The sequence below is a fragment of the Acinonyx jubatus genome, chromosome D2 (genome assembly GCF_027475565.1).
Source record: "Acinonyx jubatus isolate Ajub_Pintada_27869175 chromosome D2, VMU_Ajub_asm_v1.0, whole genome shotgun sequence".
Classification (NCBI taxonomy): domain Eukaryota; kingdom Metazoa; phylum Chordata; class Mammalia; order Carnivora; family Felidae; genus Acinonyx; species Acinonyx jubatus.
Window position 1 is genome coordinate 55,941,110 of NC_069393.1, and position 27,336 is coordinate 55,968,445.

The 27,336-nt window shown below is 45.8% G+C and overlaps 2 protein-coding genes across 21 annotated transcripts in view; both read right to left on the bottom strand.

Annotated features, from left to right (window-relative positions):
* The window catches only part of HPS1 (HPS1 biogenesis of lysosomal organelles complex 3 subunit 1), a 32,827-nt gene extending 23,364 nt beyond the window's left edge, over positions 1 to 9,463 (bottom strand). For 3 of the 19 annotated variants that reach the window (XM_027062797.2, XM_053207748.1, XM_053207746.1), the window contains exons 1-6: positions 9,309 to 9,462; positions 7,765 to 7,883; positions 5,874 to 6,048; positions 1,443 to 1,580; positions 1,084 to 1,226; positions 568 to 676 (exon numbers count right to left, since the gene is read on the bottom strand). In XM_027062797.2, coding sequence (XP_026918598.2) covers positions 568 to 676; positions 1,084 to 1,226; positions 1,443 to 1,580; positions 5,874 to 6,035 — 552 coding nt within the window. In that variant the 5' untranslated portion in view covers positions 6,036 to 6,048; positions 7,765 to 7,883; positions 9,309 to 9,462. The other 16 variants (XM_053207755.1, XM_027062804.2, XM_027062801.2 and 13 more) reach the window with 16 other exon arrangements.
* A 7,026-nt stretch (positions 9,464 to 16,489) lies between these two features.
* The window catches only part of HPSE2 (heparanase 2 (inactive)), a 660,017-nt gene continuing 649,170 nt past the window's right edge, over positions 16,490 to 27,336 (bottom strand). For both annotated transcript variants that reach the window (XM_053207788.1, XM_027062819.2), the window contains exon 12: positions 16,490 to 21,274. In XM_053207788.1, coding sequence (XP_053063763.1) covers positions 21,109 to 21,274 — 166 coding nt within the window. In that variant the 3' untranslated portion in view covers positions 16,490 to 21,108. The remainder of the gene's footprint in view (positions 21,275 to 27,336) is intronic.

Below are 27,336 nucleotides of genomic sequence, written 5' to 3' on the forward strand. Positions count from 1 at the left end.
GATGAACACTGGAGTGTGAGAACCGCCACTCTGGAGAGAATTTGTGCTTGTCTCTAAGGGGAGCCCGGAGTCTACCGGCAGTGACCACTTGAGCTCCTCAGGTCCGGGCTTGACCAGGGAGTCTTGGGCTCAGTCCCCAGTGCTGCTGGCCTAAGTTAGTCTTCTGGTGGTGGTGTTATCACCATCTACACTCAGGCAATCTTGCCTTTAGTGCTGCTTATTTATCACTGCTTTCCACTCTAGTTTCAGCTCAGTATAACTTTTTTGGGGGGAGGGGACGGTCAGAGTTGAGGGGACCTTCAAAATTTCCACAATTTACTGTGAGCCCAGAATGACATGAAAAAGTCTGTTGTATCTAGGATCTGTTTTATTTCAGGAAACCCCATCAGGGTGTCCAACCCACCACGTGGCCACAACAAGGCGCAACCTTCTAAATGCACGAGGTTGAGGGTCTGCCTATGACCTCACTCATGATGGGGATGTGTGTGTCAAAACGTGGCCTGAAAGCTACACAGCCCTCTGACCTGACACTCCTCTGGCCTGAGGACTCCCACGCCCAGTAGTCACCTCCACGGCGAAGCACTGTTCCTGCTCACGCAGGCGGCCATAGGTCCGCAGCAGGCTCTGGAAATGCTCCCACACTTGCATGCGCCGCTCCAGGTCTGGGGGCCGCAGCCTGGGGGCAGAGCAGGAAAGACCCATGAGAAAGCTGCTTGTCCCAACCTTCAACCAAAGGGGCATAGTCCTAGAAGACAGTCAGGGCCAGGCGAGCTCATGCAACATGAACAAATGAGTGGGAGGGCCCTCTAGGTACAGAAGGGCCGAGTCCGGGCTGTGGCCGGGGCCATAGAGTGGGATGGGCACGGAATCAGGAGTCGGGCACCCAAGCAAATCACTTCACTTCTCGGTTTCCTTCACACACAGACATATGACACGAAGCCAGCCTGAGAGATCCGGGAAGGTACCAGGAAGGAGCCAGGGGGAGAGTGTGACTGGCCAGTTTCACAGAGGCCGGACACACCCTGCACAGCCTCGAGAGGGTGCTTAGCAAAGGAGCTAGAGGGGACCACCACGAGGACTCACTCCTTCCGGATGAGCTGGCCATCCACCGTGACCAGACCAAAGTGCACTTCGAACAGGTACTTGAGCACACACAGCTTCTGCCGCAGGTCGCCCTCACCTTCCGTGTGGTCTCCGTTGATGGCAATGAACAGGCATTCTCCAAACTGCAGGCAGAGGGGGCTGATGTCAGCCAGCCCCAGGGGACCCCTCCCTGTCCTGATCCCTGAGGACAGTGAGGGGAGGCTTAGGTCCCAGGGGACTTTGAGAGGGCGCAATTTCTGCCTTATGAAGGAGTCCAAAGTTCAAGATCAGGGAGAGGCATGTGGACAGCCCACAGAACTGAGGGAAGAGGAACATGGGCCCCAGAGCTACACACTCACCAGGTGAAGGACATACAGGTAGTTGCCATTTTCTGTTGAGAAGCAGGTGTATGTATCTGAGAGCTTCTCCAGCATGGTCATGGAGGAGATGATCACTGGGGCTAGCAGGGTGCTGAGCTGGTCCTCCAGGGCGGGAAGCTGCATGAGGGGAAGGAAGTCACACTGCTCAGAGTGCCAGACCATGGGGACAAAGGCACAGAAAGGACCCAAGCCTTGTAGCAAGGCGTCTGCTGTTCAGGCTCTGAATCTAGAAGGAAACACTAAGGAATTAGGCCACGTCTCCACAGTGGAATGTCTGGGGCATTTAATGGGAGAACTGAATGACTCTAAGGAAGTTCTCTACATAACCCAAAGTCCATGCTTTTTGTTGGCAGTAGGTCTACGTTGGGGAACATATCCTAAGGAAAGTGATCTGGGATGGGGCAAAGACACACGCATATAGACGTTCACTATGGAATCACTTACAGCAGCGAACAACTGTAAAAAGTGTAAATGCCCAGTGCCTGGGAAACAGATAAATAACGGTCCGTTTAATGGTGGAAGAATATATAGCTATGTAAAATACTGGAGTGTTTCAATGACATGGAAAATTCCTCTGCTATGATGTCATGTTAAAACAGAAAAGTGAATGGTCTGTATTTTAAAATGCATAGAAAAAACAAAGTATTGAGAAAATATTAAGAAAGGCAACACTATTAAAGTTATTCCTCCTGGCAGAGAGAATATGAGTGATTTGCCCCCTTTTTATGCTTCCATACTTTCCCTATTTCCATCACAAGCCAACCTTTACTTCTACAAGATCTTCCTTCAACCATTCTCTCTGCCTTGCAAAGAAGGAATAAATAAACAAAACCAAAGAGAAACTGGACAAATTTGGTGACAATCTGCAACTACAACTGGCATGAAGACAGTAGAACGGTCACCACTCAAACCCTCCATACTGGAATGACAAGAAAGAAGAGGTGACCTTCCCTACAGTGATCCCTGGAGACCTGAATCATGGAGAAAGCCAAGTCCCAACTCTGAGCCTGAGAAATCTGAAAGGAGAGGAGTAAGACCTTGTCTTGAAAAGAAAAATAGGCAACCGGCCAGGGGCAAAGTACAGCATTTACAACAGGGCCAAGACGCAGTACCGTGGCGGGTATTTTCTCCCAACTTCCTCAGCGCTCGGGAACCAAGCTGTGTCCAGCTGCTGCGGGAGTCTGTCAGTCAGGATTTAGCAGTGGTTTCTGCCCATCACTCAGGCCCCAGCTCAGATGGCTCCTGACCACCAGGCCACCCTGCCCCCACTGCTCCCCACCTCTCTCTCTGTATAACTTCTTCAGCCCATTTATCATTACCTGCACTCATGAGTTTATTTGCCACTGGGTTCACTGTCTGCCCTCCCTCTTTGGCCCAAAGTTCCACGAGAGCAGGATCATGCTATGTTCATGGCATCACCCCCGGAGGCTGGAGCATAGTAGGTTCTCAATGAATATTTGTTGAATGAATATCCCTCCACATAGGCAAATGTTTGTTAAATTATTCACATGCCACAATTTTCTTGGACTGTCATCAACAAATTACGTTAATAGAAAGTCACTTAAAAATCTAGATTGTGTGTACAGCAACTCATTTTTAGAGTAGCAGCTTTTTCTGCAGGTGTAGCAAAGCAAGAATTTTTTTTTTTTTTTTTGGTTGGGGAAGATGAAAATATTTGGCGTAGGCAGAGTGTAAGGGAATTACTATTACTTGGAATTATAAAGTGGTACATTATCTTTGAATGGCTTCTGAATCAACGTTTCTATTTATAGGAAATTATCCTAAGGAAATAATGAGATGTGGGATCAAATTCAAGCATAAATGTTCCCTACAGCAATAGTTTTAGCAAAGTAGAAGCAATATACATGCCCAGGATGGGAAAAATGGTTAAATAAATGATACATTTATTTATACACTGGAATATAATGCTTCCATTAAGATTTATGCTTTTGAGACTATTTAACACAAAAGAATAATGCTTTTGATATAATGGCAAATGGAAAAAAACAGGAAATAAAACTGTAAATGTGGTATGATCCCAACTACATATAAAAGGTAAAGACCCAAAGGAAATACATAGAAAAGCTAATAGGTCTGGTGCTAGAATTATGGGTCATTTAAAAACGATTTCTCTGTATTTCCAAATTTCCTACAATTAATTCATGTTATTTATAGAATCAGAAAAAAATATGTGTCGTATACATAAAAAATAAAATTTTAAAGACAATTTTTTCTTTACATTAGTCATTTAGGAACTGAAAAATCAGGATTTTGCTCCTTTCCAAGGTTTTTGATAAAGAGAAAGATAAACACCAGCAGATAATTTGCTTCTTTTATTTTATTTATTCATTCATCTCTATACTGTGTGCCTTTATGTCAATATTATGGCAGGTTCCAGAGATATAGAGGTCTACTGATGGTTTGCTTCTTACATTTACCTGACTGAAATAGCAAAGAACTAAAATATATAAAAATTCTTAAAAAAAACTATATGTATTGACTGCTAAAAATAAAAGAGCCTAACAAATAGACTTGCTTTTTAGCTTAAATAAAACCACTAAAATGTCATGATCTCTGATATCTTTATTCCTAAAGACTGTGACAAGAATATCGGTGATGTTGAAGTGGATTAACCCGCTGAGGTGGAACTGGCTCAACGGGTAGTTAAGCTCAGCAGAGCGAGGAGGGGGCTGGCAGGCCACCAGTCTGTGATGCTGCAGAAATGCAAGAACGCTCTCTACTGCTTCCCCTGCAAAGATTTTTAATACGAAATTCACCTGGAAAAAATGTCCAAGATAAATTACCCCTTTAAAACATAGAGTAGAAATTATTAGTGGAAAATGACAACTATCTCCAAGCTGTAATATTTCAGTGTTGCCCTGGATATTCATATGCAAAAAATAAACTTTAATCCATAATTGCCATCATATCCAAAAATTCAAAATGGATCATCAGACCTAACATAAAGCCTAAAATGATAAAACTTCTGGAAGAAAATACAGGGAAAACTCTGAGATCTTGGGTTGGGGCAAAGATTTCTTATATATGACACCAAAAACATGATCCCTAAAAGCAAAAAAATGGATACGCTGGAGTTGTCAAATGAAAACTTCTGCTTTTTGCAAAATACTGGTTAGCGGATGTGAAGGCAACACAGAGTGGAAGAAAATACTTGCAAAAAACCTGTACCTAATACAGGACTTGCATCCAAAATATGTAATACTCTCAAAACTCATTAAGAATAATAAGAAATAACCTACCCAAGAAATAGATGGGCAAAATTTGGACCAATTTCAACTTAAGAAGATACAGATGGCAAATAAACACATGAAATGATGTCAAAATCATCAATCATTAGGACATGAAAATTAACAGACAATGAGATTTCAATCGATACCTAGTAGAATGGTGAAAATGAAAAAGACTGACTATTGCCAAGGGTTAGCAAGGATACGGAGGAAGTGGAGCTCTCTCATACATGAGGAGTGGACTATGAAATGATACAACACCTGTGGAAAAGTTTGCTAGTTTCTTAAAAAGTTAACATATACCTACACGATCGATCTAGCCATTGTGCCCTAGGTATTTTACCCCTGAAAAGTGAAAGGCGATGTCCATACAAAGACCTGAACGTGAATGTTCACAGCTGCTTTATTTTTAAGAGTCAAAAACTGGACACAGTCACCATCAACAGGTACACGGATATACAAACTGTGGTGTGCTGATACAATAGACTACCTCCCGCTCAGCAACAACAAGGAATAAACTATTGATAGATACTGCAACATGGATGAATCTCAAAATCATGCTGAAAGAAGCCAGACCAAAACCAAACCAACCCTGAGAATATACCGCATGCCTATAAAATACATTTATATAAAAGCCCATAAAATACAAACTCATCTACTGTGACAGAAAGCACATTGGTGGTTGCCCAGGTTGGGGGAGGTGAGGGAGGGGTCACACACTTTTGAGATGGTGAGTATGTTTATTTTATTGATTGTGATAGAATCACAAGTGTGTGTGTGTATCTCAAACTGTACACTTTGTATAGTAGGCCAATTATACCTTAGTATAGTTATTTAAGAAATGAATGTGTTAAACTTATGCTAAACTTTTTAAGTAGAGAAGGCGAGGGCACCAAATTTCTCTGTTGTGTGATTAAAATTCTACCTCCTCCTCCTGTTCTCATGTAGCCTAGGGGGCCCTGGTGGAGTAGGGGTGAGGTCACTAACTCGAGAGCATCAAGAGGCCAACCTCTGAGGATGAGCAGCTGGGTGTTTAGGACGCTGGGCCACACACACCACCCTGTTAGTTCCTCAGGCTGGGCCAGGAGTGGGTGGACAGGTTCATCCGCCTCCTGGTAGTTCTGTGCTGTTCTCTCCCATCCTCCCCCTGCCCTGCACTCACCTCTTCTCCCTCATTCTCTGGCTGCCCAAACTTCAGCCGCAGACTCTCTTCAAATTCCTCATCCGTCCAGTAGAAGAGGACCTCTGCACCTTCTGTGGCCACCAAAACACACTTCATCTGACAGGGAGAAGCAAGCTCAAGGTCACCTCCTGGCCCCTTCATCCACAAGCTCGGCCTGAGTAATGAAAACGATCACAATCCCAGCAGATACCTACTGAGCCAGCACAACTACAGGGGCCTTCCTGGTGTTATTTCGTCAGACCCTCACCACAACCTGATGAGGTAGGAATCTTTAGTTATTCTCATTTTTTAGAGCAGGACCTAGCACAGCTTGGCGTGGCAGAGCCACTGGGATTTAAACCCAGGCCTAAGGCTGGGGCTCTTGCTTCTGTGTTTTCCAGCCTCTCACCAAAGTGTCAGACTTACCATGGGCCTACCTGCACCAAGCGTAAGGAAGGACCCAGCTCTCGATCTGGACATAGAAGAGGCAGGCAGTATCACGGCTCACGGCAGACGGTCAGTGCCTGGCCTAGAATGCAGGGAGGCTAGTGCACCTCCCTTCAGGCAGTTCAGAGATATCCCCAAGGCAAACACATCTCCAGAAGACAAGCTTCAAAGCCCATGAGGAGTGGATTCAGGATTACATAATTTTATTAACAAGCTGCTTGTGCTCTGGGTAGAAACAGAGGCTGCCTAACCTTGTCCACCGTGCATTCTCACACCTGCTTGGCTGCAGCTTTCTCAGCCTCATCCCCCAGCGTCTCTGGCTCTTCCAAAGCACCTTCCCCACCCCCACCCCCCACACACCCTCTGTGGGGCACATTTTAATGCCTGATTATATAAAATGTGTTTCATTATTCATCAGTGGGGAGATTCTTAACCCAGAGCTTCCCACACTATGCCTTTCATTCCTGGGGCACAGCAAGACACTGACCTCTCAACCCTTGGGACAGCCTGACCACGCCTGGTGAGGCCAGAGCTCTTAGGCCAGCTGCCTACAACTGAGAAAACCCCAGGCAGGGGCTTCACATCTTCTGTGCCTCAGTGAGCCACACGGGCATGATCACGCTATGTGTGTGCTCTAAGACGTGACAATGACTAGGGGACTCTGCTCTGACTGCCCCACGGGTGGATGTCCAATTTCCACAGGATCATAGTATCCTGAGGTCTGGGACTCCATCACACTCTTCAGGATCCTCTATGTGCCCAGCTTAGTGGCACTTACTGAATTCCTCCCACATCTCCGGCTGCTTTATCAACTCTAACTCAGAGCACCTGGCCTCAAGGTGGTTCCACCCCAGTGAAAGAGTGCAGCCTATTCCCATGGAACCACAAAACACAGGGCAGAGACACGGAGGGCAACTGAGTATGAAGTAAAGGTTGCTGGCTAAGGGCAGGTGGGCCTGGAAGAGACTGTTCTGGAACACCTAGGTGAGGGGGACAAAGACAGGGGCTCAAGGGGCCAGCCTGAAGGGAAGGGAGTGTGTGTGCTGGGCAATGGAGGGCTGCAGAATGTGTGGCCAGGAGCAGAGAGCCCCCTGTAGGCTGGGAAGGGTGTGGGGAGTGACACACTGGTCACGGATGGGTGAGGCTAAGGTGATGGAGGCCGGCTGTCCTAGTGTGGGGTAACGAGGGTCCACTCCTTGGCGCAGGCCAGGACAGGAAGGGGCTGACTCAAGAGGTATAGCTGGGAGTCACAGGCCTTGACAGCCCGGATGCAGGGGAGGAAGGAGAAGATAGGCTAAGGTGACATCAGGAGGAAGAGCTAGGGCAGGGCTCTGCGGAGTCAGGGAAAGCTCAGTCTACTGCCCGCCTCATGCTGTGCACCTCCCATGGCCCCAAAGCAGCCCTGGGGTGGGTGCCACCTGCCAGGTCGGGCAGGATCATCTACCTTGGCAAGGAGCACAGCAGAGCCTCCAGACAGCCAGGGGTTCAGAAAGGGCTGCAGTAGACACACTCGGTGACTAGCTTATGGAGAGCAGCAGCACAGCATCTCAGGTCCTGTAAATGCTTAAAACAGAGAGGTCATGAGGGCAAGCAGAGCCTTTCATCCGACTGCTGCCCATTTCTGGGAGGACAGGCTGGTGAAGGTCTCTCTCTGGCCCTTTGGCAATCTGCTTAGGAGGTGCCCGGTGCCTGTATCCCGCTCACCCCTGGCCTCCCACAATGGGGAACAGGAACTAGCCAGCACGGTCCTTTGGACATAGCAGATGCCCACAAACATTAATTCCCACCTACTGTTTCCTTCCAGGCACTCTCATTTCACGTGGGTCACTCAGAGCCATGGTGTGGTCTGCAAACCTGCCCTGAGCAGCCCCAAGGGGCTTGCTATGAGTCACTAGACACACAGTACAGCCGTCCCAGGCCCACAGGGAAGCAGTCCCAGGACAAAGGGAGTGATATCCCAGGAGGATGAAATAAACCAATAAAAAAGGCGCCAGAGATGGGGTTCTAGTTTTGGCCTGACCAAGGCACTTAACCCTCTCTGAGCCTCAAACTCCTGCTGTGAAACAGAAACCCTTGCTCTGCCTCCCTATATGGTTATAGTGAAAAGACAGAATAACCAGGCAGGAATCCCTTAGCAAACTCTTACATGGACGTGGGCTTATTTACTATTCTTATTTCCTGGCCTCCCTTTGTCAAATAACAGGGTGAACTAAACTGGTTCCAGAATCATTCACATTTTGATAAGAGGCAGGAACAATATAAAGGTGTAACCGAATTAGGAAACCAAACGTTGTAAGCAAATAAGAAGCACCAAAGGGTTTTTAGGGGCTCACCATCTTTTGCAACATAAGTGAGACTTGCTACATAACCGGCATAACTGGCCTAAATGACATATTCCCAGAAAAAATGGAAATGCTTTTCAGTGGACATTAGGTTCTCCTTTTTTATTCCAAAAAGCTGTTGAAAGAGAACCTTACTGTGTCATTTTATGATTTCCCTGTTCTCTCTATCCTGCTCTAAAGAGGCAACACAGGACTCACTGAAGGCCCGGATGGCGTGGGGCCAACCTGGGGAAAACCCTCAGCCCCCATTTTCGCCACCTTCCCCAGCAAACCGCCCCTAAGGCCTCTGCCCCTGAACCCGCTCCGCTCCGTCTGGGCCCCCAGCCTTGCCCCTGCCGGGCTGGAGGGCCCAGGAGACGTGGCAGCCTTCCTGTCTGCCCCGCACTCCACACTTTATGCAGCCCCTCCCAAAACCCCGCGAAGCTCACAGCTACCCTGGGAAGAAGGCCCGGCTTGGGGTTCCCTCCCAACTCCGTGGCTGCAGAAACTTAGGAGAAGCAGAGGGCCCAAGGCCAGCTGGGCGGGGGCGGGGCCGGTGCGGCCAGGGTGGGGCCCGCCCCCACTTCCGGGAGGGCCGCGCAGGGGGCCTCGGAGGGAGCCCCGCAGCCCGCCGAGGGACCGGGAGGGCGGCGCTCGGACCACGTACCGGCTAGCCGCCCTTCACCGCCAGACCGCCGGGCTCGCCGGCGCGCTTCCGGGTGCGGCCACGTGACCGCCCACGTGACACCCCCGCCCGGGAGGGGCTGGACGCGAGGGCGGGCTCCCGGGACTTCCAGCCCGCCCCCGCCCGGCGTCGCCTGTGCCCGCGGGCCAGTTCGCTCAGCCTAGTTTATGGGCTCCCTCGGCTCGGGCGCCTGCTGTTCAGCGGCCACGTTCTTCTTGCGGTCGAGGAGCGCGCCGAGGCCTGCGGAATTGGGGGGGTGTCGCCCACAGCCGTCAGGGACACTGGGCTTGCCCTTCCGCTGGCTTGAGCTCTAGGGATTCCCCACCGAGGCATTAGGGACAGGCTCATTTTAGCCCCGTTTCACACAGGACGAAAGCCAGGCCCAAGAAGAACAACTAACTTGCAGAGGGGCTGAGTTAGGATCAGAACCCAGTTCTCCTGGCTCCCGCAAGGTTCCTTCCCACCCTCTGGCTTTAGCTGCCTTCCGTGACTGTTTTCCGTGGCCTGAGGAGAAGACACGGCCTGCAGAAGGGCCTGGTTGTCCCCACAGTGCCAACCCTTGAATTTCTTTATAAAGGTTCTCAATCCGTTTGGGGGTGGGGTGTACATTAGGGGCTTTGTTTAGAACTAGTGTTTTCAAGATTTTCTTAAATTTGTGTAATTAGAAGGGCTGAAGTGTGGGGTTGCTGATGAAGATCATGGAAGGGAGTAAATTACTTCGGAAGTCACCCCTCAGTGCCCTGGTGCTGCCAGGGGGCTGTGGGTGCAGCCCAGCAGGGGATGAGTTGTGCGGACTGGCCGTCTGGCAGATTTGCATACACCTTGGGGAAAGGCGGGGACCAGGAAATAATGCTCCCACCACCTGCAGACAAAGGGAGCCTCGCTACTCCCCACCCCACCCCCCCCTTTCTCACCTTAGGGCCCAAACCTTCCAACTGCCCGCCTGCAGCACCTACCCGCTACAGACATGGCTCTCCGCAGTCCAAGGTTGAGATCCCTCTGGCTGTGCGCTCTTCATCCTGCTACACTCCCCTTGATTCTCTCCTGTGGTAGGTTCTTCCTAAGCAGGAATTTCAGTGGTTGAATAAATTCCATCAAATGGATATGTTATTATTCACTCTAACCGCTAGTAGTTTCCATTTCCCACCAGCAATGTATGAGGGTACCAATTCTCCCCATCTGCCCCAACACTTATTGTCTGTTTTTATTTAGCGATCCTGGGGGAGGTGAAGTGATATCTCGTGATTTTGATTTGCGTTTTCCTAATGACTAACGATGTTCAGCGTCTGTTCATGTGCTCTTTGGCCATTTGTATATCTTCTTTCACGAAAAGTCACTAATTCAATTTCTTCTCCCATTTTAAAATTAATTGTCTTTTTATTATCAAGTTGTAAGAGTTCTTTATATATTCTGGATACAAATCCTTTAGTAGATACGTGATTTGCAAAAAACTTTCCCCCATTACATGGTTTGGTTTTTGTTTTCTTAATGGTATCACTTCTGGCACAGACGTTTTCAATTCCGATTTAATCCTGTATGCCCATTTGTAATTCTGGCCGGGATTTTGTGTCAACATAAGTTTTTATTTTACTTGGGTGAATATTTAGGAGTAGGGTGGCTGGGGTGTATGGTAAATATCTGTATGGACTGTATGGTAAAGTGCAGGCACCATTTTACATCCCCCTGGCAATGCTGAGAGTTTTCGCTGCTCTGTAGTCTCCTTAGCACTCGATATTGTCCTTTATAACTTTAGCTATTGTAGTAGGTGTGTTGTGATATCCTACTGGGGTTTGAATTTCCACTTTCAAATACAACATAACAAGTGATGTTGAATTTCTTTTCATGTGTTTATATGCCATGTGTAAAGTGTTCAAATGATTTGCCCATTTAAAATTGGATTGTGTTTCTTCTTATTACTTATAAGATTTCTTTATATATTTGGATATTAATTCTTTATCAGCTGTTTTGCTTTTTTTTTTTTTTTTTTTTTTTGCCAGTCTGTGACTTTGTCTTTCATTTTCTTTACAGTGACTTTTGAAGAACAGAAATCTTTGTGCTTTTTATGCACTGGCTAAAACATCTTTGCCTAAACCAGAGTCACAAAGATTTCCTCCTGTTTTCTTCCAGAAGTTTCACAGCTTATTTTGCATTTAAGTCTATGACCCATTTCAAGTTGATTTTTGTAGAAAGTATGAGAGAAATGTTCAGGTTCATTTTTTTGCATATGGATATCCAATTTTTCTTGCACCATTTGTTGAAAAAAATATCCTCTCTCCATTACTTTGACACATTTGTCTCAAATAAATTGACTCTAAATGTGTGGATCTATTTCTGGGCTCTCTATTCTGTTCAATAAATTTACAAGGATTCAGGTCACACTAAGGATTTTATTGATTTTCTCGAAGAAACTGCTTTTGGTTTCAGCAATTTTCATTGGTTTTTCTGTTTTTTATTTCACCAATTTCCATGCTATTTACTATATCCTTTCTTCTCTTTACTTTGGATTTAATTAATTTTTTTTTTTTTTTTTTTTTTTTTTTTTAGTTTCTTAGAAACTGACCCATTGATTTGAGACCTTTTGTCTTTTTTTCTAACAAAGGAGTTTGCTGCTATAAATTTTCCCCAAGGTACTGTTTTATCAGCTCCCACTTTTGATATGTTTTATTTTCATTTTCAATTAGTTCAAAATGCTGTCTAATTTTTCATTTGATTATTTTTTGGCCCATGGATTATTTAGAAGTACGTTATTAATTTCCAACTGTTTGATGGTTTTCTGGGTATCTTTCTGTTATTGGTTTCTATTTCAATTCCATTTGGTCAGAGAATATGCTTTGTATGACTTGACTCCTTTTCAATTTATTTATGGCCTAGGATATGGTAAATCTTGGTGAATGTTCCTGGTGTACTAGAAAAGAATATGTAGGTATTTTTCTTTTGTTGGGTTGAGTGATCTATAAATGTCAGGTCAAGTTGGTTGAGAGCAACATTTAAGTCTTCTGTCTTCTTAATGATTTTCTGCGTACTTACTCTATCAAATATTGAGATAATGGTACTGAATTCTCTAAGTGTAATTATGGATTTGTCTCTTTCCCCTCCCAGTCTTGCCAGCTTTTGCCTCATATATGTTGAAGCTCTGTTATTTGATACATAAACATTTATGATTGTTATGTTCTCTTAACGAATTAGCCCCTGTATCATTAGGAAATTACCTTTTAATCTTTGACACTATCCACTGCACTAAATCTACTTTGAGAATGGTATGGTCACTTCAGCTTTATTCTGATTAGTGCCCACATGGCCTGTGGCAGAGTTCAGGACATGCTTCCCCAAAATACACCGCTTTGGTATATTGATGCTTGTGAGCTAAAAGCACGCTGACTTTCCTTTTCTTTCTGCAAGCGAGAGATGAAACTCCCATGGGAAAGAGGCCCTCCCTATCCCAGGAGGAAAGGAGCTTTCTTCTCACCAAGGAGGGAAAGTCTAGGCAAAGAGAAATCTGTGCAAAGAGACCTGGTTAAACTAACTCTTACCTTTCTTTAGTCTCCCCATAGAGTTTAGTTACTTTCCCACAATTGCCAATCTTTCTTCAACATAGTATATACACACTGAGGCCTAGCCAGTTCTTTGGGTCTTCATTTTTCTTGTGGGGGCTCCCACGTTCATGTTAAAAATCACTAAATAAAATCTCTGTGCTTGTCTCCTATTTCTCTGTTTTATGGCAGCCTCAGCCAGAAACCCTGAGAAGGTAGAGCAGACATTCTACCTCCCCTGCATATGTGATCTTCTATCCTTTACTTTTAACCTACTCATGTTTTCATATGTAAAGCACAATTTTTTTGCAGGCAGCATATAGTTGGGTCTTATTTTTTACCCAGAATGACAATCTGTGCCAGGCTGAATTGTCAGCTTGTATGTTAAGAACAACTCACATATAATGTGATTATTACTATGGTTTAGTCTATCAGTCATTATCTGGCTATTTGTTTTGTATTTGTCCTATCTTTTCTTTGTTCCTTTTTTCCTCCTTGTATGCCTTTAAGAACATTTATCAAGTATTTTTATGATTCCATTTTTTCTCCTTTATTGGCTTCAGGACCAGGACTGGGGTGAGGAGAACGACATGCTCACCTTGAGTGCAGAATTTAAAGGGATGGGAAAGGTTTGGTAATCAATTTAATACTGTTTCAATTAGTGGTTTTAAAAGTCAAAACTAGGGGCATCTGGGGGGCTCAGTCAGTTAAGCGTCCAACTCTTGGTTTTGGCTCAGGTCATGATCCCGTGATTTGTGGGATGGAGCCCTGTGTCGGGCTCTGTGCTGACTTGGTGTGAAGCCTGCTTGGGATTCTCCCTCTCCCTCTTTCTCTGCCCCTCCCTGTGTGTGCTCTCTCTCTCAAATAGAATAGATTTGTGTTCAAATCTATCATCTTACTGTTTTCTATTTGTCCCCCTGTTCTTTGTTTTCTTTTATTTCTTGCTTTCTTTTAAATCAACTATCTTTAAAATTTTTTTTACTGTTTATTTTTGAGAGAGGAGAGAGAGAGGGAGAGAGAAAGAGAACAAGAGAACGTGAGCGGGGGAAGGGAAGAGAGAGAGGGGGTGACACAGGATCTGAAGTAGACTCCAGGGTCTCAGCTGTCAGCACAGAGCCCGACATGGGGCTCGAACTCACAAACCATGAGATCGTGACCTGAGCCAAAATCTGACATTCAACTGACTGAGCCACCCAGGTGCCCATAAATCAACTATTTTTTTATTTTGATTCTACTCTCCCTCCTTCCCTCATTCACTTAGAAATAATACACTCTTGGGGCGCCTGGGTGGCGCAGTCGGTTGGGCGTCCGACTTCAGCCAGGTCACGATCTCGCGGTCTGTGAGTTCGAGCCCCGCATCAGGCTCTGGGCTGATGGCTCAGAGCCTGGAGCCTGTTTCCGATTCTGTGTCTCCCTCTCTCTCTGCCCCTCCCCCGTTCATGCTCTGTCTCTCTCTGTCCCAAAAATAAATAAAAAAACGTTGAAAAAAAAATAAAAAAAAAAAAAGAAATAATACACTGTTTTAATATTCTTTTAGTGGTTACCCTAGAGATTAAAACATGCTTCCTTAACTTATGAAAGTTTAATATAAATTACCTCTTCCTTGAAAATGAAAGGATGCTAGAATACTTTCCCTTTGCCTGCTTTTAAAATGTATGCTATTATAATGCATTTTTAATTTTCTGTATTTTAAATCTCATGAGACATTATTATTATTATTTTATATTTATTTAGGTTTTCCCACATGTTGGCCACTAATGTTGTTAGTAGAGGGCAGAGCATCCAGTACTAGATGCATCCTAACTGGATAGCGGTGGAACAACACAGATCGTTTTCTCTAAAATTCAGCCAAGTACTAGGAGTAGCAAGACTTAAGGGAATGGAAAGAGGCAAAAGAAAGCTTCTTTAGGTCATTCTGAAGTATTAAAAAAAATCCTTTGAATTTAGGTATCCTCACACATGGTCTGTCTGTAACACTCACTTGATGACGCTCAATTAGAGGGACCCAACATCATTGATAAATTTTCTGGTTTCCTAGCTGTCCATCAAAGTTTTGTGCTCCTTTTTCATGAATGTCTTAGTCTGTTGAGGCTGTTATAACAAAAATACCATAGACTGCTTGACTTATAAACAACAGAAATTTATTCCTCACAGTTCTGGAGGCTGGGAAGTCCGAGATCAAGGTTCCAGCTGTTTCAGCATCTGCTGAGAGCCCACTTTTGATGTGTCCCCAAATTGTGGAAGAGGCAAAAGAGCCCTCTGGGGTTTCTCTTATAATCCCACTCATGAAGGCTCATCCCTCACAACCTGATCACCTCCCAAAGGCCACACCTCCAAATACCATCACATTGGGAATCTATCACATAGGGTAAGGTTTCAACATACTAATCTTGGGGGGATCAAAGACATTCCATTTATAGCAACAAAATATAATTGTTGTTGAGAAATGACTGTCCAGTCAGGGACTTTATTTCTGAAACCCCAGCATCTAGATGGGATCGTGTAATTGACATAAATGGCTAATGGAATTGAGTGGAAGGAATTTATGCTAACTCTAGGTTAGGTTCCCCAAACTACTCCCATGTGATTCTACACACTCTCCTTGTCTTCCCGCTGCATGTTGACGCCCATAGCAATGTTGGAGGCCAAGTGCTAAAATGGCACACAGCCTGCCAGTCTGGATCCCCGACGGACTATGTGCATGGAACCACTACTTACCCCACTACCACCAGTTGACCTTTACACGATCTGTTAGCAAGAAATAAACGTCGTTTATGTTAAACCACTGAGACTCTGGGGTTTATCTGTTATTGCAGTTAACAGTTACTTCAAACATCATCAATGACATCTAACTTGAAAAATAAAACTTAATTTCCACTTAGAGTACCTGAAGCAGGGCTTGTGGGGAAGAGGGAAGCGGGAGAGAGCAGCACATCATGAAATCAACGATACCCATCATGTGTTAGTTCGTTGGGTCAAAATGTAGTATGGACGACAGTGGGCCCCTCTCCCCACAGAACACCCTGAGAACAGAAAGTTAGAGTATTCACATTTTATTACTTACAGAGTGTTACCTCAAAATAGAAACTACCTCATGGACCCAAATTCTCTGCAATCGCCAAGCTCATATAAACCTTAATATAATCTGTTTTTTGGAAGCAAATATTAACACCTGTTAAAATCCCCTGCAGAGAAGAAATTTTTCCTGGGAGATGTTCCTGCACTTTCTTTGCCAACTTTTAGATGAATAAAACTTAGGTTTCTTTTTGCTTCTTCCAAAAATATAATTTATTACGTAACATTTACAACTTGAAAAAAATCCTAGAATATTTTCATGAATAATAATTAGAAAAGTTCATGATGTGGGCTGTAAAGAAGGGCCTCCTTTTCTCTGTTGGGAGCATAGGACATGGGATTTATTCATGAGCCAGTCATTTGGAACTTGGTCAGCTCCTGGCAAATGCCCCAGGGCTCCCAGGAGGGGGTGGGGCTCTCTGGTGTTTGGAAGGAAGTGGGTATGAAAGCAGTTGGTTTCTTGTATTTTAGCTTTCTTGTTTTAGAGTGGTCTTTGCAAGTTCTACCCCTAAGGCAATAGTTAATGGGTTTATTATCTAGTCTGGGAAGAAAAGTAGTTGGGGCAGGAGGAGCAATGATCTCAGAGGCAGTGCATGTGTGGGTGCTGACTGGCTCTGCCACTCACCTCCAGGACTTAGAAATATCAGGAATCATCACCTGTGGTGGGTGGTGGTGGTAAGACTGGTCCTTTATTCTACAGAAAAACATATTCCATTTACAGCACAGGCTGCTCACAGCCCTACTCACTACTCATCAGAACTGCGAGTTGGCTTTCCCATACTTGACACCAGCTGTTCTGGGCGAAGGCACTGCTAGGGTTCTCTGTAGACACACACAGGCCGGTAAGAAAGCTAGCTGTGGGCAATTTGGAGGTGAGAAAAAGGTGGCCACCACCAGTCCAATTAGAGAGAGCACAATGCAGTGAGAGCAGGCTTTGGAGTTCAATAGATGTGGGTTCGATATCTGATTCTGACTCTGCTTATCTAGATGGCCTTGGACAAATCACTTCTCTGGTCTTCCCCAGTCACCACCCGGGACTGGGCCCGGGAAGGTAGTTACAGAAGCTTCTGTGTCTCTGTTAGTGGAACTCAGGAGCAGTGATTATAAAACTCCAATTGTTTGGGCTTTATAAAAACTGTTTATCTGTGAGTGCCGTTTACTGTCTTATTTGCAATTCTGGCACATCCCAAGAAAAGATTGCAAACAATTCTACAATCAAGATTTAATTCCCTCTCAGTACAGCAGATTTCCCTGCGCTCTGGGTTGGGCGTCCGTGGCAGAGGGAAGGCCATGGAACTGGAGAGAAGTTAGTGGAAAAGCAATGAGCAGTGTCCAGGCTGGGGCAGGGGCACTGAGGTTGGAGAGAAGGGATAGTGGAGGAGCCTTGTTACATAAATGTTTATGTATTCTTCCCTTGCCTTCTCCAAGCCAGATGTCTATTATTTTTGGCTGCTCTCTTGATGCTTCACATTTTTAAAGTCCTCTTCTGTCCTGGTGTTTTTACTGCCAGCGGTATCCACCTAGTTCACCTTTGCTTCTGCTGGATTTAAACACTGCCCTCTTGTTTTCCGAAATAAAACTGTTCTCAGCGGATTTCCAAGGGGAATCCAGCAGCCGCATCCCTCTCAGACACAGGGGCCTGGAGTGCAAGGGCAGAGCACACCTGCAGAGGCTGGGCATGGCCTGGAGCACTGGGCAGCTCAGCAGGTCACAACCCTGCGGGGCCCTTCCCACTCCCACCTCAGGAGGCCTCAGCAACTCCTAGTGCTAAAGGCCAGCGGGGGCCTTTCAGATGGAATCCACCAATGACCTCTGCCATTCTGGAGGGTACATGGCTTGGACCCATCTGCCCGGGGACTGGACAACTACTGGGGAAGGGCTGGGGCTACAAAGGCAAGTGGGCCACTGGGAATTGCGGTTCTGGGAGTGCTGGGCCTTACTTAGTCTCATTGTAGCCCAGTTTTGGGATTTTCAAGCGTTTCTCCAGCCAAAGATAAGCTAATATCCCACAGTTGCAGCTTTTTCAGGGTAGTAGAAGAATTGAGACTCTTTCTTCAAATAACAATGAGAATTTGTTCTGAGCCTTTGTGATAAGAAAGGAGAAAGAAAATCATTCCTAGAGGCAGGAAGAGCAGAAAATCGTTTCAATAAAAGGCACAGACTTCTCATTATACTTTTATTATGCTTTCAAATAAGCATTTCTGCAAGGCCATTCTTCAGTTTAAAGTAAAGTGGTTCTAAAGTCTTAGATGATCTCGGCCATGTCTTGTTTTAGGAGGAAAAATCTGATCTGGAAGGCTGGTGGCTGAACTCTCTTGTTCCAGGGCCCAGCCTGGCAAGCCTGCTCCCCTAATGTGCACTGTGATGCTGAGTTTTGCCACGGGCTGTTTTTTTTTTTTTTTTGTGGGGGGGGGGGAGTGTGATCGGGGAATCCCTTATAAGAAGTGATCCCTACTGATTTAGTAATCATGTTCCACTCCAAAATGAAAAAGCCAGGACAGATGCCCTGTACCGAAATCCTTGCAGAATGTGATGTTATTGTGAGTTTCTCAGTATCCTTTGAATAATGCAAATACTTCTTCCATGAGACAGTTGCAAAGTTAGAATTGCAGGATCTCAAAGATACATTTCAGTGATTCCCTTATCCCTTTATTAACTAAAAAAAAATAAAAACCAAAACAAAAAAAAAACACCCAAAAAAACCCAAAAAACAAAACTTAAACCTCTTGGGAGCATTTAATACACAGAGAAAGATAAAAGAAGCAGAAATTGCCTGTATTCTGCAAGCTTAGGAGCTTAGTGAAGAACCAGCACTATTTACACAGACTGTGCTTGCACAGAGCTCTGGAGGTTTGCTGCAGTGAATTAGCAGGACCTGTGGAAAGGTAAGGGAGTGAGGCTGTGAGGCGGGCGACCCCTGGGCCTGCTGGTTAAATGAGCAGGCTCTGGATTATTCTGAGCTCAGCAATCCACTCCCCTGGGTGGCCCCAGGTAGGCTATGAACGTCTCTGTGCTCACAGGAAGGTGGGGGTGAAACTGGTGACTCCTTCAGGGGGCTACTATGTTCGTAAAGCAAACTAGCCAGGCCCAGGCCCAGGCCCGCAGAGACAGCCACTTACTCGCGTCATCAGCAGGCGCTTGCAGCTATGCCTGTACGGCACATAGAAGAGGTTTTGATATCTGCACACATTTTTTTAAAGCTTGGAGAAACAACTTATTTGTCTCTTTTCCTCTCTCTTCCTCACTTGGGCTGTCCTCTGACTCTACTTTCCCTGCTTTCTATCCCGGATCTTGGCACTTCTCTCTCCTCCCCTCACAGAGCTGAGCCTTTGGCAGAAGGTGCCTGCTTCCCGAGAAGAGGAGGCCCCCATTGCTTCCAGGCAGAGCACACCCGCTGACCGGGTCCAGCCCAGTCCTTGGCCCCCCTTTGTGCTGGCGGTGGCACCAACCTCCTGTGTTGTCGTCCTCCCACACCTGCTGACAAACACCTCAAAACCGAGTCCACTCTCTGCCTCGTGCCTAATAGAATGCGCCCGTGGGCTTCCCTCTCCCAAATGCCCGCTTCTCCCAGCTGAGTCTCCTGGACTTCCTCCCTTGTGTAATCTTCCTCCCAAGTCTCACCTCAGACCTGGCCCTGTCCTAAGCCCTTTGGGCATCTTAGGCATCCGCCTGGCCCCTGGCCTCAGCAACCCTGCCCCTCCACTCCTCTCCTACCCTCTCTCAACAGCAGAAACCAGACTGCTCTCTTAATTGGAACCCTCTGACGTTGTCAAATATCTCCTCCTTTGAAAAAGCGCCATTCATGTCCTTTATCCTGAGAAAGAAAATCAAACCCGCAAAAAGACGGTCATTTCAGTGGCAGCTTATTTGAGTCTTACCCCTTGAATCATACAGAAGTTCTTTATCATGAACTTTAAATCAGTCTGCTTCCCCCTCCCCAACCCAGGGGCTTCCCACCCACCACCCCACAGTTCCCCACCAGACCTCCACCTCCAGATTCCCCCTTGCCCCAGGTGGTGAGCTGAAAACTTTGTTCTGTGCTCACACTGGCTGGTCCGGGATAGCACAGACCTGGTCATCTTTCATGACCAGATTAGATTTCTGCCCAGTAAATGCCATTGAGAGGCACACAGCTACTTAGGAAGAGGCAGAAAGGTTAGATCCAATGACTTTTGATTTATACAGTTTTTTATGGTTTTGGTCAAACAAGCCATGAAGGGCTTGCTCTACAAGCTCTTAAGATTCTCTCAGATTTGATGCAGGTCTAATTACTTGCTTGTTCAGTGGGGGTGTGCGTGCATGTGTGCATGTGTCTGTGGTGGTTCAGCGTGCTTTCTCTTCGTACTAAAACTCTCTCCCTCCCAGACACATGACGGATGATGATTGCTTTTTGTGGTGCCTAACACATTGTTCTCCACTCCATGAATATTGTTACCTGACTCCCATTCCGACCCAAGGGGAATCTGGATTCACAGAGGAGTAGAACCCTTTTACAAAATCTGGAGTATGATTGCAATTTTACTTTGGAAGCACCCGTTTCCCAGAGGAATAGCGAGTGATGGATGCCACTGTCAGAAGCCCAGATGCGCACACTCATACATCAGCCAGGAAATGACATAAACAGCTCGCCCGGCAGGCCGGCGCTGACCCACCCACTTGTTCCCCTGTGGGAAGAGAGGTGGTAGGAAACCCAGGGCAACAGAAGGGAACAGGCCAAGGAAAGGAGTTGGGAGAGGGCTGGGCTCTTTCAGGCCCACCTGGTTATTTCTTTCCTCATCTTCTGCAGAGGGCAGCCATCACAGGCTCAGAGCCATAGTTCTATTGCTATGTGACCAGGATCATGGAGAGTTGTTTCCTTGGTCCTGGGAGCGTGCCGTCAGCTTGTTTTCATGGTACGTGTACATGGATACATACAGGTCTACACACATACCTTCATCCTTACATAGGTACGGGTGATGTCTACATTTTCCTTCGGGGTGGATGTGGCCTACCTAGGCTAAGCTCATGCTACGGCATTTGTCTCTTTGCAGAGCAAGTCTGTGCTGATTCCAGCAGGATTGGGCAGCAGAGACTGGTTTGTTGCTAAGAAGATGTCTGAAAAATAAGGACACTATTAGGGCAGGAGAGTGGAAAGCAGTTCAGCAGGCCTGCTGGTAGCTTGTGACTGTGAGGGTGTTTTATCGGTAGCGGCAGGCCAAAGCGTTGACATTCTTGACCACATAAAAGCCCATGGTAACTGGAGGGATGACCAATGTCCGGCCGGCCCGCAGGGGGCGGGGCTTCAGTTCTGGGAGGGTCCCATCATCCACCATCACTAAGGGCTGGCCATTCAGCTGCACTGACCTGCAGTGAAGAAAAATAGCACGGGCTTGTCATTCATCATCCCAGCAGAGCCTGTCTGATACTTGCCCAGCCGTCACTTACTGACACTTGCTGTGCCCAAGTGCTCACCTGGGCGTTTTACTTCTAAAAACTCATTAAAAAATTCCAGCAATGCTCTGAGAAAGAAATTGCCATTATCCCATTTTACCTTGAGTGGCTAAATGACTTGTCCAAGGTCACACAGCATGTAGTGCTGGGAGCCAGGATTTGAACACAGGAAGTCTAGTTCCAGAGACACAGCATTTAGACAAATGAGAAGTCCATGATGCAGAAGCTGAAAAGTGTCTTAGGCCTATTTTTAAAATCATAATAGCAAATCTGTTTGACTTTATACCTAAAGAATTTTCTCCTGTGGAATGATCCGAAGGCTTATGATGGTCTCAGAAATCTCCTATTTAACTCTATCTTTAATTTATTTGAGAGATTAGAGAATTAACATCATGTCACTTGACTAGGGTTGTTCTGAAGGAGGACAGAGACATTTAGAGACTCCTTTTTCTAGTCTGAGTTTTCTTATCAAATATTTAACGGATGTTTCTGTTTTAGCAGCACAATGGAATAGGTGATAAAGTTCGCATTTTTTAAAATTTGAGTTCACCCATCCCGCTTGCTTTTATTCTTCCTGTGCACCAGCCATCTCCAATCCTGGAAAGAGGGCCACATACGGAGCACACTTAGGAGAAAGGGAAATAACTCATCACCCATCCTTGGCCTGTGGTACAAAATCCAGAGAACTTCCCAGCTGTTCCTGACCCAGAATGACTCGTACGGCTATGTACCCAGATGGAAGCTCAGTTTTCTGGGTCAGAAGAAAAGGCTAGAGCCAGGCCACCAGCTGGAAATAAGGCTGTGAGTCACCCTCAGAAAATCAACATTGCATAGTGATGGCTATTTTGGGGCCTTGCCCAATCTCCGACGTGATAACATTGCAGCGATATAATCTGAGCTGTAAAGAGAATGAAATGTTAGAAACTGATATAAAGGTCTTTGTTTCATGTTCCTTGTGTGCTATGAATGATAGGTTTAGAGAGAGATAAGCAGACCTCTCCCCAACAGAGCAGTGAACTCCCAGAGAGGAGTGTGTTGTGAATTGCTCCCAGCAGAGAGCGAGGCAGGGAGGTAGGTCCAGATCTGTCCCGCATGGGTAAGTTTGGGCCTGGTCCAGATCTGACAGAGGAACAGCCACCCTCCTCTTGTCGGTATGACTGAGGAATGAAAGAGGGAGCAGGGGACTGGAGAGCCAGGCCTGCCTCTGGAAAAGTGTAGAAGTAGGAGAACCGAGATCTGGTAAGTGTTGACCTCATCAAATCTGCAAGGAGCTTTTGATCCAAATGGGAGTGACCCTCTCTGGTGAAGACAGTCTGTCTACTCATCTACTCATTGGAGTGGGATGCAGGATGAGGAGAAGGGGCCCAGTTACAAAAAAAAAAAAAAAAGCCAGAACAGGTCTTCACAGTGTATTCTCATTATTTTATTTCAGGTGGTGTGAATATCCAACAACCAGACATATGCACCATCAAATAAAAGTTCAATAATGTAATTAATCTTTCCAATGAATACTCAATTGATATCCCTGCTCTACTTGAAAACCTTCAGTGGTCCCTCTTACATATGGAGTTGGGGGCCAGCCCCTCCCGCTAAGGACTTTAACTTTGTGTGATCCCAGAGCACTGGTATCTCTGGGTTCTGGAAAGTGCAACACAGTGTGATAAGCAAGCCAGCCTTTGAATTTCTATATTGCTATCCTCGAACAGGCCCCATTCTGATTCCTTACTGGTTATTTCAAAAGCTAACCCGAGTATGGGTGGAACCAGGGAGCACGGTTGAGATTCTGGACCGATCTCTAATTCCAGGATCCCCATCACTGACTTGCTAGACGGTCTGGCAAATCTCTTCACCTCCCTTCCTGAGGTTTTCTCATTTCTGCAACTGCTATAGGCTGCAGGGCCAGAGACAGGAAATACAAAGTATGAAGGTGCTTTGAGAGCATAACGAACCCGTAAGTGGGAGATGGTGTTTTGTTATTAATTCTTTTTGCTGTAGTTACGGGACACTTACTGCTCCTTGTACTTGACTGGTTTTGGGAGTGACAAGTTCATGGCTCCTCTTAAAGCCCTCTTTTCCCTTAGCTCCCATGGGACACCTCTCTCTCTCTCTCTCTCTCTCTCTCTCTCCCTCACGCACTCTCTTGATCCTTCATTTCTGCATGTGCTTGCCTTTTGAGGGGGGACTACTGGCTTCTACCTGTCTCTCGGATGCTGGTGCTTTGTCCTTGGATCTCTTATTCTCCCACACTGCACACTCCCACTGAGTGCGCTTACCCACACCCAGGACTTTGATTGTTATCCACATCAATGCTTCCAAACCAGACCTAAATCCTTCTAACTAGTGTATCTCCCCTTGGCTGTCCCACAGGAACTTCAAAGTCTCTATGTCCAAAGTCAAAATCTTCTCCTCAAACCCTGTCCTTTTCTCTGCCTTTTTTGTATTGGTAACACCATCTATCCAATTACCTAAGCCAGAAAGCTGGGCATCTGGGACTTTGCCCCCAATTCTCTGTCAGGGGCACTGAGTCCAATCAATTCTACCTTTTAATATTTTTCATATCTGCTTTCTCTCCCTGCACTGCTACTATTCTAGTTCAGAACTTGCCATGTAACCCATCTCTTTGCCCCCTGCCTCGCCTTCCTCCTGCTGCCTGCCACAGTGCTGACAGAGCAATCAATTGCTGTCACTGCTTTAACCTCTCCGGCATCTCCCCATCCCTTCTGCTTTCACATGGACAACGAGGCCTAGCTCTGGCTAGCTCTTCAGTCTCAGATCCTGCCAGCACCCCCTACTCCCCTGTTAACTGTGGCTCACTGACCTCAGGGGGTGGGTATGGGCGGAGTTGGCAGTTATAATCATGAATAAAGATTGTTTCACAATGAAACGATAGTTAAGTCTTGCACATAAACGAAATAAATATTTCTCAAATGAAAATGTAAGTAGACACATTTGGGAGTGTAAGTTCCCACTTACAATTGGGAATAAAGTAAACAACTTCATTTGAAAGTATAGTAAATATTTTGCAAATGTAAATATCAGTACATTTGGGATTAATAAGACACAAGTTCATTTAAAATTGTTATAAAATTCCTAACAGACTTTTTGTTGGGAGGAGGGGGACATGATGTGCTTTTTTCAAGCAAGAGATTTAAAAGGACACTAACTATAATGGGGGAGGGCCATGACATGTGCCGACATCACAGAGGAACCCCAGTCCTTTGCAAGGCCTATGCCCTCACCTGGAGTGACTGAATTCAACACCCTGCAGTCCCACGTATGCGGTGCCCCTTCCTCCTGGAGCACAGCCCACCCTCCTCCCCTGTTAGACTAACCACACTGGGTCCTTGCAGAACTCCTCACGTGCTGTCCCCTCTGGGGAACCTTCTCTGATCCCTGGGCTGGGTAGAAGCCCCAACTCTGGACTTTTGTGTATCCCAAACTTCTCAATAACCATCTCACTGAACTGTAGTGTCTTACTCTCTCCCTCACTGGGCTGTGAGCTTGGTTAGGAAAGGGATCACGTCTTTCACCCCTAAATCCTTGGTGCCTAACAAGGTGGTTGGCATAGAGGGACAAAATATTTTGGGACAAGTGAATGAGCTCTGAGGCTCTTTTGCATTACTTCTGATCTTCTGGGGTGGAGTTTCTCCAGCTTGAGAGAGGCTCCCTGGAGGTTCGTGGAGTGTCTTCACAGATTTCATTAACCTACCAATTACTCTCACTCTCAGTGGTTCTGGAGATGTTAGATAAGACCTGAATTATCGCTGATTCTCAGTCATTCACCAGATAACTTATCCCAACCTGACATGAGGCCATTGATCATGGATAGTATTTTTTATCCTTAAAAAAGATCTATATGACCATCTCTTAGCTAAGCCAACATGAGTTAATTTCCTGAGACCCTGAGTCCCCATACATCCTCATCTATAAAGTCCCTCCATTATAAAGAGAGACCATGTGCTTTACCACCTCCATTCTATTTTTCCTGCTTACATTTTTCTTTTAATAATTATCCTGTTACCCAATGAAGTCACATTATGCTAAATATTACAATAATCTTTCATTTTTGTGAAAAATTTGTAAGTTTAAAAACAATCACGTTGATGATGAAAGTCACTGATTAGTACACGATGTCTGTGTAAAAGGCATTTTGTTATGATTTCCTTTGACTATTGCATTTAGTCCTTCCAATGACTAACTAAGGCGGGGGTTAGTATCCCTATATTATCCATGAGGAAATCAACGCTTAGAGGTGCCTCAACTAAGTTACACAGCCAGTAAGTGGTAAGAGTGAGATTTGCAATGCTCCCTCGAGATTGCTAAAGAGCCCTGTGAAGTACATGGGGCAGTTATTATTATTATTATTGTAACTTTATTATTGAGGTGAGGTCAGAGAGGTTAAGTGGTCTGGGCAAGGTCACATAGCTAATAGGTGGCTAAGCTAGGTCTCAAATTCAGTCCTCTGACACCTCTCTCTACTATTTCGTGTGGTGCTCCAATTCCAGATGGCACTCACCAAGATCATGTTTCTTTATTTCAAAACCTTTCCTTATCATATTTCCATCATATTTTGGGGCCTCCTTTACTGCTCATGACTTTTCACACCAAATGCTAAATGATCCAGCCTATGTTGAATTATTTTTCTTAATTCCCTAGCTGCTGAAGGCATTTAAATTATCCAAATATTAGGACAACTGCATTTTATCACCATCTGTTTTTACAAAGTCTGAGTTACTTTTCAATTCCTAAATTTGTTTTCTTTATTTTGCATGTTATTTGAAATGGGATTCAATGTGTCAGCGTGGAGTCAAGCCCTCTGCTCTCCAGGTCTCTATGGGAGCCCCTTGCCCAGGTCACCCTCCTTCCCCCCACCACCTGTCTACAGTTTCTGGTTATCATGTCTTGCCCTGTTTCTCGCTGGCCCTGGATACAGAAGCAAGCTTTCAACTATTCCGAGGTCCCAGAGAAGCAGGTCTAGTGAGCATACCCCTTGCCAGTCTTGAAGATATATGAAGATTGCTAGACTCTGGCCTGGCCCTGGCTGACCTTTTGTGGGGGCAGAGACTGGGGGAGCCTGTGTATTATTGGGAGCAGGCTTGGGAGCGGTGTATGCTTCTGGCAGGTATACTTGGGACCTTGAGTGGGAGGTGAAGGGACTTAGAGATAATCGTTCTGCCTCAGCTACTTTGAGGGAGTGATTTGTCTTCTCTTCTCTCCATGTGTAAGACAGAGTAGATGAAACCTAAGGTTCCTCCTGTCTTTTTTTTAGGTGGTTGTCCAGAGCCTAACATCTAGCTTGGGGCAGTGTTTAATGTCAAACTCAGAATGATCCTGCACAAATAGAACTGTGATCATGACATTCACCTACCTAGGGTTCAGTAGCTCCCTGCTGATCTTAAAACACTGTCCAAAGCCTTTACAAAACCCCGTAAGCAAAGCCTTTTACCCACTTCTCCAGACCCTTAGAGAGGCTCGGCTTAGTCCCTGCCCATTCCAGCTCCCCACTCCCACCACCTCTCTCATTCCATGCTGCAATTTCTCCCAACAAATCTCTGATCTCAGAACTTGTGGACATGTTGTTCCTGCTGCCTGGAACCTTCTACTCCCTCCCACTTCCATCTTCCTTTTTCTGGCTAACTCCTCCCATCTGTCCTTTAGGTCAGGTGCTGCTCCAAAGTGCTACCCCATACTTCTTGTGTCTCTGCCCTCATCACAGGGTACTGGCATTGCTGACTGCTTATCAGTCCACTAGAGAGCAGACCATGTGTCTGTCCTGTTCATCCCTGCACTTTTCCTATACCAACTTACATAGCAGGTACTCAATAGAAGGATTGGATATAAATATGCCGGCAGACGAACCCAGAAAGAAAAGATACGGGACTGGAGGGCCAGAGACCGGAGTCTTGCAGACTTGCAGACTTGCGGAATGAAAGGTACAGGCCTGAACATGTGAACAGTCCCTTCTGGTCTCAGTT